At 41.5% G+C, this 15,144-nt stretch overlaps 1 protein-coding gene across 4 annotated transcripts in view; it reads right to left on the bottom strand.

The window, feature by feature from the left end:
• Positions 1-15,144, bottom strand: part of TP53I13 (tumor protein p53 inducible protein 13) — a 60,907-nt gene that overhangs the window by 20,452 nt on the left and 25,311 nt on the right. For 2 of the 4 annotated variants that reach the window (XM_073616829.1, XM_073616830.1), the window contains 3 exons: positions 11,257-11,292; positions 9,117-9,175; positions 5,403-5,481 (listed from right to left, as the gene is read on the bottom strand). In XM_073616829.1, the coding sequence (XP_073472930.1) occupies positions 5,403-5,481; positions 9,117-9,175; positions 11,257-11,292 (174 nt within the window). Of the gene's footprint in view, positions 1-5,402; positions 5,482-9,116; positions 9,176-11,256; positions 11,293-13,362; positions 13,409-13,903; positions 14,088-15,144 lie in introns of those variants that run through there. The other 2 variants (XM_073616831.1, XM_073616832.1) reach the window with 2 other exon arrangements.

Below are 15,144 nucleotides of genomic sequence, written 5' to 3'. Positions count from 1 at the left end.
TCCAGTGAAAATACAGGCAAGTAACCACATGACTTCAGCATGCCAAATCATGCTGAGGTGTGGAACAGCCAATCCTTGCAGAGCTGCTGAAGAAAGGAGTGGGGAGGGAATTAAAAAATAATGCATGTCTTAGGCTAGTGCATGAGATATGTAAATCACTTGTCACTCACAGCAAGGGGGGGGGGTTTGACAAAGTTTTTCTCTGTTTGTCAAGATTTATCTCACTGAACAATAGAAGAAGAATGCTCAGAGCTGGATTAACTCTTTGTGGCAAGGCTGGGCTCAAATGATAGCAAATCTTATAGTCTACATTATGACATCCAAAAAAAAATTAAAAAAAATTTGGGGTTTACATCCACTTTAACATTTTAACAAGGGTGTGTAGACTTTCACGTATATATGAAAGTGTCAGGGTGGGCTCCCAATCATCCATCAATATTCAGTAGAGAAAAAAAAACGACGGGACACGATCTCCAATGCAATAGTTTACTGAAACTTCTTACACATATACAAAATTATATAAAATATATATACATACACTGTATCTCACAAAAGTGGGTACACCTCTCACATATTTGTAAATATTTTATTATATCTTTTCATGTGACAACACTGAAGAAATTACACTTTTGTACAATGTAAAGTAGTGAGTGTACAGCTTGTATAAGTGTAAATTTGCTGTCCCCTCAAAATAACTCAACACACAGCCATTAATGTCTAAACCACTGGAAACAATAAGAAGATTGCCAAGACCCTGAAACTGAGCTGCAGCACGGTGGACAAGACTAAACAGCGGTTTAACTCAGAACAGGCCTCGCCATGGCCAACCAAAGAAGTTGAGTGCACGTGCTCAGCGTCATATCCAGAGGTTGTCTTTGTGAAATGGACGTATGAGTGCTGCCAGCATTGCTGTAGGAGGTTGGAGGGGTTGGTGGTCAGCCTGTCAGTGCTCAGACCATACGCTGCACACTGCATCAAATTGGTCTGCATAGGTGGGCAGAGCCGGCACGCAGCATGTGAGGACGGCAGAGACAGAGCTCCATCCATAGATCCCTAATCCTGCCAGAAGGTTGGCCCAATTTTGCGGGGGAATGTGTGCAGGACGATCGCAGGCACCTCTGAAGATGGTCAAATATGGGCCACCTCGGCTGAAAAGGCCGGGGAACATCTGGCAAGGTTCGCCTGGGGATCCCAAGATGGAACTGAGGGTCTGGGAGGTGGAGGAATGGCCCCCTGCTGTTGAGCAATGCGGCCCCAGAACAGCCTGCATCTCCCTGCAAGCAATCGGGTGAGTCCTAGACCCCAGAGGGCACAGTTAAACCTGAGGGGGAGATCTTTGGACAGGCTGGGAGGAGGATGGGGTGGATGAGCCACCCCTTACACAGATCATGTCTGCTATACAGGGCTGCCAGAATAAGCTTATAGATCACTATAAGGTGTCACTGGTGGAGGCAGAATATGTGAGACACCGGCAAGGGAGGCATTGCAGGGGAAAACTAGAGAATACCGTGCCCTCCTGACAGATCAGCCCACTAAACTCAGACTTGTTCAAAGGCAGAGCATATTTGCGATCGGGGACAAGAATAGTAAACTGCTGGCCTACCTGGCCCAACTGGAATATATATATATATATATATATATACACATACACACACACACATACATATATACACACACACACACACACACAGGGTGAAAATATGTGATATTTTACAGGGAATTGTATGTGTCGTGCACCTCTTAGGGAGGGGAGGCATTGGAGACCTACTTATCAAATATTGATCTGCCAGTACTGACTGACGAAGACAGCACCATTCTGGAAATAGATTTTACTGTGGAGGAGGTGGCAGCGGCAATCTCCTTTTTTGCTCCCCGGAAATCTCCTGGTCTGGATAATCTCCCTTCAGAGTGGGACGACACTTTTAGGGATAGTTTGGCACCCCGTCTGTTGCGAGTGTTTGAAGCAGCCAGGTCGGACAGTAAACTGCCACTGTCCATGGGAGAGGCCCTGCTGGTCCTGATCCCAAAACGGGGGAAGGACCCTAGGTTGTGCAACTCCTACCATCCAATCTCGCTGATGAATGTGCACACAAAAATACTGGCCAAAATTATAGCAGGGAGGTTACAGACGGTGATACTAAAGATTGTGAATGCGGATCAGACAGAATTTATCCCAGGTAGGTGTACTCAAATTAATATTAGGAGACTATTTCTGAATCCTTCAGGCTAGACACAACAACTCTGGGAAACGGGTGGTGGCTTCCTTGAACACAAAGAAGACTTTTGATTCAGTTGAGTGGCCCTACCTGTTGTTCCGGCTTTAGTAGGCCCTTCCGGACTTACAAGCCTACTACTTTGCAGCACAGCTGTCCTTCCTGCATTGGAGATTTTTTCCTCAGATCCCTAATACTACTACGTTGCTGGAATCTGCGGTGGCTACTTTGCCTGCTGCAGCATGCGGCGGTGGCGCAGTTCGGTATAGGGGGAAGTACATGTACAGAATACCTAGTTGGAAGGGTCCTGGGGAACCCTGACCCTGTCAAAAGAATTTCCAGATACTATAGGGAGGTGGGCCCAAGCGACTCCGGGTTGATAGCGAGGGTCAGGTCTCTGTGGGAAAAGGTTTATACCGGAATTGTCAGAGGAGCTGTGGCAGGAGGCATTGGATGCTTATCTGGGCTCTGTCATCTTCAACAGATAGAATGATACAGCTACGATACCTCCATCAGGATGTATTATACACCAGTCAGACTATTCCATACACACAGGAGAGACTCCACTACTTGCCATAAATGTTTGGGGACGGATGGCCCTTTTGCTCATATGGTGTGGGAATGTGCCAAGGTGAGACCACTGTGGTCTACAGTGACTGAATTTATCGCAGACAACTCCAACCTTCCCAATATATGTTTTACCTTGAGGTGTCTCTTGGGAATTTTTGACCAAGGTGTTAAAAATGAGCTGTTCTGTTCCTCAGAATATTGTACTTTTTAAGTTAGGAAACATATAGCTAGCAGATGGATCCAGATGGAACGACTGACATTATGGATGTGGTTGTAAGTTGTGAATGCTGACATCCTTCTTTACCGCATGACGTATGAGGCCAGGGGAGCCCTAAGAAATTTAGAAAGGTTTGGTTTAGGTGGGTTGACTCAAAAGGAGACATTGACAGATGGGGTGCATGGGTAAAGGCTGCAGAAGTATGGAGACAGATGAGATATAGATCCATCATATATCATAAGTTGGGGGGAGGTACTTGAGGGTGGGGGTACAGACTCGGTTCTGCGAGTCATACGATGGTGTGGTGAAATATTCCACTCGATATACTTTTCATGCCCACATTATGCATTTTTTTTTTTGTATCCGCCGTTTCAACTGCCTGATATTCTGTATGTGTATATTGTCTCTGAATAAAGATTTCTTGCAAAAAAAAAAAAAAAAATGGTCTGCATGGCTGTCGTCCCAGAAGGAAGCCCCTTCTAAAGATGATGCACAAGAAAGCCTGCAAACAGTTTTCTGAAGACAGACTAAGGACATGGATTACTGGAACCTGACGAGACCAAGATAAACTTGTTTGGTTCAGATGGTGTCAAGCGTGTGTGGCGGCAAGCAGGTGAGGAGTACAAAGACAAGTATGTCTTGCCTACAGTTAAACATTGTGGTGGTAGTGTCATGGTCTGGGGCTGCATGAGTGCTGCTGACACTGGGGCGCTACAATTCATTGAGGGAACCATGAATGTCAACATGTACTGTGACATACTGAAGCAGAGAATGATCCCCTCCCTTCGAAGACTGGGCCGTAGGGCAGTATTCCAACAAAACGATCCCAAAACACACCTCCAAGACGACCACTGCCTTGCTAAAGAAGCTGAGGGTAAAGGTGATGGACTGGCTAAGCATGTCTCCAGACCTAAACCCTTTTGAGCATCCTCAAATGGAAGGTGGAGGAGCGCAAGGTCTCTAACATCCACCAGGTCATCATGGAACAGAGGAACAGGACTCCAGTGGTAACCTGTAAAGCTCTGGTGAACTCCATGCCAAAGAGGGTTAGGGCAGTACTGAAAAATAATGATAATAATGAAACACACACACACATACATACACTGTTGGCTCTATATAAATCCTGCATAATATGTGTATTGTATGTCACAGGATAGCAAAACAGGACCTTAAAGCTATCAACATGTTTAGGAACACAAAACATGCAGGTAAATGGTAGGGAGTATTCGCAGACATAGCTTTACCCTTATAAAAAAAAAAAAAAAAAAAATCAGAGTGTTGCCACCTCAAGTTACAGATGTGTACAGTTAGTTTAGCAACAGGCGAACTAAGGTCACCCTAAAACAAGTTAGGAATCTCACTCATCATCATAAACATATCATGTGTCAGGAAGGTTAAAGTGATTGTAAGGGCCAGTTCACACGACATGCAGTCTGGTGCATTTTTTTTTCTGCATCAAAAACGCAGGGAAAGTAGGTTATATGGTTTCCAATGGCTTAGTTCACACTAGTGCGGCCAGGTCCAGGACGTTCCAGTAAAAAACAAAACAAAAAAGTAGAACATGCTGCATTTTTCCTGCACTGGAACGCAGTAAAACATGAAACACACAGCAGAAAGCACTGAAGCGCATCAAAAAAGCACCAGACCACAGTACAGAAAAAAAAAAACGCATCTGCAATGCACCCGGAAACGTGTCAAAAACGCACATGCAGAAACACATCCGGAACGGATCTGAAGTGCATTTATGTGGTATGAACCAGCCTTAACACATAATTTTTTAAAACAAACATGTCATACTTACCTGCTGTGTGTAATGTTTTCCAGAGCAGCCCCTATCCTCCTCTTCTCGGGTCCCCCTCCGGCACTCTTTGCTCCTCCCCCCTGCTAGGTGCCCAACATAGCAAGCCGCTTGTTATGGGGGCACTCGTGCGGGTTCGGTCCCAACCTGTGCTTGGTGTGTGGCCTGGCCCCGCCCCTTCTCACGCGCTGTGACTGACACCAGCAGGAGCCATGTCTCTGAGCCTATGAGGAGAGAGAACGCAAAGAGATGCTGCTTTTGGGCACATTGCTGGATCGAGATCGGGCTCGAGTAGGTAAAAAAAAAAAAAAAAAAAAAAAAAAGGGGGGGGGGTTCTGCACTCAGAAGGTTTTTTGTACCTTAATACAGAGAACCTTCAACCGTTAGAACCACTTTGAGGTACTATTTAAGGTTAACCGAACTAAAAAAAAACAAAACAAAAAAAAAAACACATAACTATAGGTTTAGGCTGGTTATAAAGCTGGGTGTTGTGAAAAAGAAAAAAGCCAATAGCATCCAGATTCATCCCGCTCAGGTTCTCTATGAAAATAATCTAATTTGATGCTCTCATAAAAGAGTCACGTGTTCTACCAAAAACACTGACCTGCAGATTATGTACCCATCTCTGAGGCGGGCAGTAGATGTATTCACCATACTTTGCTTCTATGGGTCGATGAACTCCGCTACAAATAAACATACAGACAGACTTGTGCTTCAATCTTTATTTCATACTCATAATAAAAACAGGACAAACACTATGTTTTCACGTGCATAAAAATTCAGGAAAAAGAGAGGGGAAGGGGGTGAAAGATTATAGAAAACAAAAAACTGAGAATTACGGGAGGGCAAGGAAACAAATATATTTAGTAAGGCATTGTGCAATAACTGGATTTAAATAATCATTGATACTGATTTTAATGAAGATTAAGAATTAAAAGAACAGCAAGGCAACTTTGGTCTTAAATCACTCTTTATATCCAGTCTGGAAATGTCCAACACAAATTTTAAATTTGCCTTTAAAAGTAGAACTAAACCATTACTAGACAACAATTACTTTGCCAAAGCACGGTGCATCAACAAAATGTTTTTTTCCATAAGGTTTTCATCTTTTAATCATTTTCTGGGTTTTATTTAGCAAGAACTACTTATCTCAAGCTTCATAGCCACTTCCTGACGTATTTGCTCCAGCATTGGCTCTGGGATGGCTTCCTTGCAGTAACAGTAGACTATATCTGTTCATTGTATGTCAGCATAGCCACATGAAGACTCCGTCAGGGGAGCATGTGGACAGGTTGACAACATGGGAGCCAAAATAGGGAGACTGTTGGCACATAACAGGAATTGACTGAATAAGGGCCTTCATGGCAAGATCACCAAGGATTATTTTAGCTAAATCTGATCAGATTTAAAAAAGTTGGTAAAATGGCTTAAAGTTACTTTTTTTTAAATTAAAATAACAAACCTGTTATACCTACTTGCACTGTGCAATGTTTTTTGCAAAGAGCAACCCCGATCCTCTCTTTCTGGGGTCCCCCGTCACACTCCTAGCTCCACCCTCCCCCCGCCACACTCCTAGCTCTACCCTCCCTAGTGCCCCCATAGGAAGCTGCTTGCTAAAGGGGCACTCGTGCGTGCTTACTAGGGCTGCAACTAACGATTATTTTCAGAATCGATTAGTTGGCCGATTGATCGGTTAATAACCTTAAAAAAAAAAAAAAAAAAATTTGATCTGAGTCTGATATTTACCAGATTCACCCTTTAATAGCATATACAGTATATCTCTCCTCTAATAGTATATACAGCAAATCTCTTCTGTTATTCTCAGAGTGGATTAGATATTTTGCGCCCTAACCATATAGTTGGTTATTTATATTTACAACTGCATATAGAGATAGTTAAGAAAAAAAATTGCCTTTTTTTTTTAAACTTTACATATTAAAGTGGGGTTCCACCCAAAAAAATAAAACTACATGAAAAATCCTAAAAAAAAAAAAAAAAAATTGATTTTTTTTTTTTTTTTACTTACCTCTAAATGCCTGTTGCTAGGGGGTCCCTCGTAGTCTGCCTCTTCCAGTGCCTGTGCTGGTGACATCACTTCCCCCTCGGCGCTGCTTCCTCCCTCCTGTTAATCATCTGGGACCCAATACAGGTCCCAGGTGACTGAGCGGCCAATCACGGCGCGCGGCACCGCTCATGCATGCGCAGTGGGTGCCAGGATGTGAAGCCATAGCCCGGCGCCCACAGTTGCAATGCCGGCGCCACTGAACGGAGGGGGAGACGAGTGGGGCTTCGATCTCCCGCATCGCTGGACCCTGGGACAGGTAAGTGTCCAATTAAAAGTCAGCAGCTGCAGTATTTGTAGCTGCTGACTTTTAATTTTTTTTTTTTTTTTGACTGGAACTCCTCTTTAACTAAAATTATACACCACACTTAACTAAATTAAAAAAAAAAAAAAAGTGTGGTGTATAATTTAGTTAATATGTAAAGTTTTTTTTTTTTTTTTTTTTAAAAAGGCAATTTTTTTCTTAAATATCTCTATATGCACCAACTATATGGTTAGGGCACAAACACAACACGCTTCCTTAAAAAAAAAAAAAACAAAAAAAAAAACAAACAGTAATTTTAAGAACATTCGCTCGATTTTCTAATCGTTAGTGGGGTCAAATCGACATTCATTTTCAACCACAGTGATGGGAAAATTTGGAAATAGAAAACTTCTTGGTCAAAGGAATTTTAAGACAGTGTATGTGGTTTTCGTTCCGAAATTACAATTATTTTAAAAACGGAATGTTAAAAACAAGTGAAAATGTCAAACATTTTTTTATTCAGTGAATGTACAAAGATTTTTTGGCTGAATATTCTCATCTGAGAATTGATCCGTGTGGCCAGCATTAGGCTCGGTACACACCTATGCAGTTTGCTTTTGATTTCTTTCTGCAGTGCGTTTAGATTTTTGCGCACGTGATTTTGCTGCAATGTGCGTTTTTTGCAATTTTTTTGGCCAATTTGTTGTTGGGCAGATTAAAAAACACAAAGTGCTGCAAAAACGCATTACATGCTTTTCTGTAGCTTCTCCATTGAAGTATATTGAACCAAAAAAGCACGGTTTTGCATTAAAAAACAAAAAAAAACAAACAAAAAAAACAACAAAAAAACACAAAAATTAGCCCTTTATAGTACAAAAAAAAAAAAAAAGGCAGATCACTACTGTAAGTGTTTCATTTGTTTTACTGTAGAACTGTGAAAGTAATATTTACAGTAGCAATTTGCTCTTTTTGCACTATAAAGGGCTCATTTTAGTTTTTTTTAACCCCATTATGTTACTGGCCGATTAATCGATTATGAAAATAGTAATCGATTAATTTCATAATCGATTTACCTTTTCAGCCCTAGTGCTTACTCCCGAGCCCCTCTGTGTGTGTCCTTAAGACAAAGAGCCAGGCTCAGCCCCACTACCCACTCCCTTGCTCTGATTAACAGCAGCAGGAGCCAATTGCTCCTGCATCTGAGCCAACCAGAAAGGAAAGGCGAGCCCAGAGAGCCTTGGCTCTTTTGTACATCGCTGGATCGAGATTGGGTTCAGGTATGTATTTAGGGGGGCTGCGGGGAAAGCTGCATGCAGAGGGTTTTTTACATTACTACGTACAATGTAGATATATGAAATTTTAATGACTTGATCTAAAATGACTAAGTACAACTAAAGGCAAAACTTTTATTTTCATTTTGGATAGATTAGAGAGGGGTTAGACACCTGTCCGTTTTCACTGTGGCCTGTGCCCCCGTTAGGAAGATAGTTCTACTTTAACAGTTAGTTCTACTTTAAACTGGTTGTAAAGGTAGAATGGTTATCATCTTAATGCATGCATTAAGATAAAAAAAAACTTCTGTGTGCAGCATCCCTCCTCAGCCCCCTATTACCTACCTGAGCCCCATCTCAATCCAGCGATGTTGCACAAGAGACTCGGCTCTCCAAGACTCTCCCTTCTGATTGGCCGAGACACAGCAGCGGGTGCCTTGGGCTCCTGCTGCTATCAAAGTCAGTGAGCCAATGAGGAAAGAGGGGGCAGGGCTGAGCCACGGCTCCGTGTCTGAATGGACGCACAGAACATGGCTCGGCTGCCCCATAGTAAGCTGCTTGCTGTGGGGGCAGGAGGGAGAGCCAGGAGCACCGGCGATGGACTAGAGAAGAGGAGGATCTGGGCTGCTCTGTGCAAAACCACTACACAGAGCAGGTAAGTATAACTTTTTTGTGTTATTTATAAACAAAACAAAAAAATGAGACTTTAGGATCACTAAGAAATAAGCAGCATTTAGTTACCTATTTGGTATAGGTGATGTGTGGTTAATTACCACGTCCATACAGGCAGGATACGTTTTCTGTAAGACAGCAGAAATGTCCATGAACATTTTACAGAAAAAAATTAGGCCTTTACACACATAGGAAAACAGTGTCAGTGTTTAGTGGCTCTTGGGTGTGGCATGTGGGTTTAGTAACTATTATTAAGGCCTCATGTACAGAGGGTGTAAAAAAAAAAAAAAAAAAAAAAGCTGCAAAGCTAGTACCAACGCAAGGAGAAAGCGTCTGTAAAAACGCTTGACGCAGCTTAATGCTGTATTCAGGTTTAACACGAATTTAGGTGTTTTTACAGCTGTAACGCTGCTGCTCCAGAACGCACTGGCCCTGGGTTTTTTTGCAGCTTGAAAACGCCTATGTCACTTACAGCTCCTTGAAAAAGTATCAATACCCCTTGAAATTTTCCACATTTTGTCATGTTACAACCAAAAACGTAAATGTATTTTATTGGGATTTTATGTGATATAACAACACAAAGTGACACATAATTGTGAAGTGGAAGGAAAATTATAAATGGTTTTCAAATTTATCTACAAAATAAATATCTGAAAAGTGTGGTGTGCATTTGTATTCAGCCCCCTTTACTCTGATACCCCTAACTAAAATCTAGTGGAACCAAATCCCTTCAGAAGTCACCTAATTAGCAAATAGAGTCCAGCTGTGTGCAATTTAATCTCAGTGTAAATACAGCTGTTCGGTAAAGCCCTTAGAGGTCTGTTAGAGAACCTTAGTGAACAAACAGCATCATGAAGGCCAAGGAACACACAGACAGGTCAGGGATAAAGTTGTAGAGAAGTTTAAAGCAGGGTTAGGTTATTAAAAAAATATCCAAAGCTTTGAACATCTCATGGAGCACTGTTCAACCCATCATCCAAAAATGAAGGAGTATGGCACAACTGCAAAACTACTAAGACATGGCCGTCCACCTAAACTGACAGGCCGGGCAAGGAGAGCATTAATCAGAGAAGCAGCCAAGAAGCCCATGGTAACTCTGGAGATGGAGGAGCTGCAGAGATCCACAACTCAGGTGGGATAATCTGTCGACAGGACAACTATTAGTCGTGCACCCCACAAATCTGGCCTTTATGGAAGAGTGGCAAGAAGAAAGCCATTGTTGAAAGATAGCCATAATAAGTTTGTTTGCAGTTTGTGAGAAGCCATGTGGGGGACACAGCAAACATGTTGCTCTGGTCAGATAAGACCAAAATGGAACTTTTTGGCCTAAAAGCAAACCGCTATGTGTGGCGGAAAACTAACACTGCACATCACCCTGAACACACCATCCCCACCGTGAAACATGGTGGTGGCAGCATCATGTTGTGGGGATGCTTTTCTTCAGCAGGGACAGGGAAGCTGGTCAAAGTTGAGGGAAAAGATGGATGGAGCCAAATACAGGGCAATCTTGGAAAAAAAAAAAAAAAAAAAAAACTTGTTAGTGTCTGAAAAAGACTTGACTCGGGCGGAGGTTCTCCTTCCAGTACGACCCTAAACATACAGCCAGAGCTACAATGGAATGGTTTAGATACAAACATATTCATGTGTTAGAATGGTCCAGTCCAGACCTAAATCCAATTAACAATCTGTGGCAAGACTTGAAAATTGCTGTTCACAGACACTCTCCATCCAATCGGACAGAGCTTGAGCCATTTTGCAAAGAAGTATGGGCAAAATTTCCACTCTAGATGTGCAAAGCTGGAAGAGACATCCCCAAAAAGACTTGCAGCTGTAATTGCAGCAAAAGGTGGGGATACAAAGTATTGAAAATCATTTCTCATTTCCCTTCCACTTCACAATTATGTGCCACTTTGTGTTGGTCTATCATATAAAATCCCAATAAAATACATTTAGGTTTTTGGTTGTAACATGACAAAATGTGGAAAATTTGAAGGGGGTATGAATACACTGTAGAATAACATGGAGAGGCATTTTTAGGCTGTAAAAAAAACGCCTGACACCCCTAGGAGCAGCTGTAAAAACGTCCAGTGTGCATGAGGCCTTATGAGGAGGGGAGCTATCAGACTTTTTTCTTCTGCCTGGAATTCAGCATTAAGGTGTTCTAGCCCAGTATGAGGCAGGGATTAGTTTACAGTCCTGTGCGACTTACCTCCTCTTTATACTTGGTAGCTATACTTGGATACACCTATTATGAAACAAAAGAAAAGCATTAAGTGAAATAAATGTACGGCCCTGTAACCACAGTGACAATGTTGACAGAATCAGCAGTCTTGATAAAAAAAAAAAAGCCCAATACCAATAAGAAACAAAAGACATTGGCAAGACACACAAAGTCAAACATACAGTAAGATAAGGGCTTGAAACTGTTTGCACACCACACATACAGTCATGACCAAAAATATTGGCACCCCTGCAGTACTATCAGATAATGCACAACTTCGCCCAGAAAATTGTTGCAATTACAAATATTTAGGCACGCTCACGTTTATTTCATTGTTTGTATTGGTGTGACACAAAAAAGGTGGAGAAACGAAAAGGCAAATCTGACAGATTCCACGCAAAACACCAAAAATGGACTGGACAAAATTATTGGCACCCTCAATTTAATATTTGGTAGCACACCCCGTGGAAAAATAACTGAAATCATTTGCTTCCTGTAACCATTAATGAGTTTCTTATACCTCGTTACTGGAGATTTGGAAAACTCTTTGTTCGCCAACTGCTCCAGGTCTCTGAGATTGGAAGGGTTCCTTTTCCCAACTGCTGTTGTGATCCCTCTAAAGGTGCTCTATGGGATTTAGATCTGGCCTCATTGCTGGCAAGTTCAGTACTCTCCAGCACTTTGTTTTAAACCATTGTTGGGTGCTTTTTGATGTGTGTTTGGGTCATTGTCCTGCTGCAAGACCCATGACCTCTGACGGAGACCCAACTTTCTGACACTGGGCCCTATATTGCACTCAAGAATTCTTTGATTGTCTTCAGATTTCATAATGCCATGCACATGCCTGAAGCAGCAAAGCAACCCCAAAACATCACTGAACCTCCTTCATGTTTGACTGTATTCTTTTTCTTTAAAAGGCCTCATTTCTTTTTCTGAAAACAGAAGAAAAATGGGCTTTACCCAAAAGCTGTAATTTTGTTTTGTCTGTCCACAGCACATTCTCCCAAAAGAATTTTGGTTTCCTCAGCTATGTTTTGGCAAACTCTTTGATCAATTTTTTTCTTTTGTCTACGTCCAGGGAGATTTAGCTACAGTGCCATGGGCTGTAAACTTTTTGACAATGTTGTGCACAGTGGACACAAAAACATTAAGATCTCTGGAGATGGACTTGTAACCTTGAGATTGTCCATGCTTTTCCACAATTTTTGTTCTCAAATCCTCAATTTATAACCATTTTAATTGGTTGCCAGTGTGATTTCTATATTGTCAGCACCTGTTAATTGATACAAGCAAGTTTAATTACGCATTACAGGAGCATCACAAACTTGGAATGAAATTATTTCTTACAATTTTGAGAAGGTGACAATAATTGTGTCTAGTCTGTTTTTGGAGTTTTGCTAGAAATGTGTCAGATTTGGCTTTTTGTTTCTTCACTTTTTTGTGTCATACCAATACAAAAGAAATAAACATGAGAATGCCTAAACATTTGTAATTGCAACAATTTTCTCGGCAAAGTAGTGGATTGTCTGACAGAAATGCAGGGGTGCCAATATTGTATCAAAGACCAGGAATAACTTATAATAACCAATAATACAACTTTTTTTTTTATGCTGAATTTTTAGATTCCTTCATTTCTGGTTCTGGAATTTCTTTTCCTTGCTACTATGGTAGCACTCAGTTCATAAAAATAAAAAAAATGGAACAGAGAACACTGAAATATCTTTGGACTGATTAAAAGTAAAACCCTGTGTTAAAATTCATATAGCTATACAACTGCTAAATGTGCTATTCTAAAATATGTTACCAGTAACTATTTGAAGCAAGCCATGATTTTTTGTAATAGGCAAACATTTGAATTTTGTTTTCCTTGCTACTATGGTAGCACTCAGTCTGTAAAAAAATAAAAATATGAATAAAATCTCTTTAACCTGCTCCTGTAAATGTTCAGCTGTCTTAGCCAGAAGCCTACACAGAGCTGGAGGTTAAGTTACAACTAGCATATGGCATCCCTTGCGATATGTAATTGAATCTTTCATGAGAGAATACGTGGTTCAAAAATATGTCCTTTATTTTTAAAAAAAAGCCGATATCTACCTTATTTCAGAGCTCCTCCCGGCGCTCACGTGACCAGCCGCCTCTCTCCTACCGGGTGACGTCAGCGGGCGTTTTCGGTCGCTCCTGCTGCAGCTGTCAGACGGGGAAAGGAGATTAGCGGCCGGTCACGTGAGTGCCAGAAAACGCTCTGAAATAAGGTAGATATCGGCTTACAGTGGGGCACATATTGTTATTTAACAGAGCGGATTGTAGTAAAATTACAAGTGGCTTTACAACCACTTTACATGTTGTACCACTTTAACATGTTGTCAGAATACCTGAATGATGCATGCATTTGATTAAATGCAGACACTGTCTGGAGAATATGTAACATGCTCTTTCAAGAAAAGTCAGATTGAACAATCGACTTTCATCAGAGCGGTGGCGGCAGGACCATACATTGTTCAAATTTGAAGCAGTGAATGACCAGCTTGAATGGCAACCCAACTTTCATGGGGAAAAAATAGCAAATAAAAAAATTATTATAGTATATACAATTGCGACACAAATCATATTGTAATTGAATGTCATTAAAAATTACCCTTCCTGTTTAATCTGCAGCGCTGTAATTTTCTGTAAAATGCAATATGGCCACCTGGAGGCATTCTGTACACAGAAGGTGTAAGAAAGCCAGCCCCCCGAAATGTAATTTCCTGCTTGTGTGATTGGCTTAGTGATTTTCCCAGAAGTCTGCACGAAGATACTAGTCAGATTTTAGGAATTCCCTGCAACAAAAATTTAGGTAATTTAGGCCTCATGCACACAGGACGTTTAACACGCGTCAAGTGTTTTTTCTGCCAAAAATCTGTTGCTCCTGGATGCACTGGCAGTGGGTTATTTTCTGCCTCAACTCCTCTAAAAGCCTATATGTGCATGGGCACATCGTACCTCATTTAGGGTGCCATTAAAAAATAATGGCATCGCAAACGAGTCCCATGTTTTGTCACGATTCTGGAATTGTGGGCAAAATCGCGGCGATTTAAATCGCCTACGTGTGAATGAAGGCTTAGTGGATGAAGAGATTAGTCTTATGACACTGAGCCTGGGTTCACACTTGTGCGGTGCAGGACACCGCATGTGATTCGCACAGGAATTTCACCGCATTCCTGGGCACATCACATGCGATGTCTGTGCGGTCCACATTTGAGCTAAACATTTTGTATGGCTCAAATCGCATTGCATCAAAATGGTGCAGGACCCTTTTTTTTTCTCTCCGCACCTGAATTGCATTGCATGGGTGTTCACACCCATGCGATGAGATTCTGCAAAATGCAGTGCGATTGCCAATCTGTTTTCGGAGGCTGTTAATCCAATATTGACACCTGCAGCAGATCGCATGGACACTGTGCGATTGCTATGCAGTGCGATGTGGGGAAACGCAGCGAACCTTGTGCGTTTTCTGCATCACATCAGTTTGAACCAGGGCTCACACAGAAATTCACATGAAAAGTTCCATTCAAGTCTACAGAAATGAGAATTGCTAATATGTTCTGCTACACAATTAAATTATGGAATTAAAACCAGCTGCATAACATGCTCATATTAAAACCAATGTAAGGCTGGCCAAACAATATACAATTTTCTTGTACAATTTTTCTTTAGGATTTACCAAACCCATAAAATATAAGGTCAGACCTAAACACTTCAAACTTGTATGTAATCAGGCAGGCCCTTGCACTACACAGTTCAAGGTAAAGCTAAAGGAAATTGAACAAGAAAATGCTTAACACACTGAAACTGAATGTGATAGCACAGATTTTATTGCGATTGCCTAAAAATGAC

The sequence above is a fragment of the Aquarana catesbeiana genome, linkage group LG02 (assembly GCF_042186555.1).
Source record: "Aquarana catesbeiana isolate 2022-GZ linkage group LG02, ASM4218655v1, whole genome shotgun sequence".
Taxonomy (NCBI): Eukaryota; Metazoa; Chordata; class Amphibia; order Anura; family Ranidae; genus Aquarana; species Aquarana catesbeiana.
The sequence above is the reverse complement of the archived record's forward strand: the minus strand, read 5'-3'. Positions and strand labels throughout refer to the sequence as shown.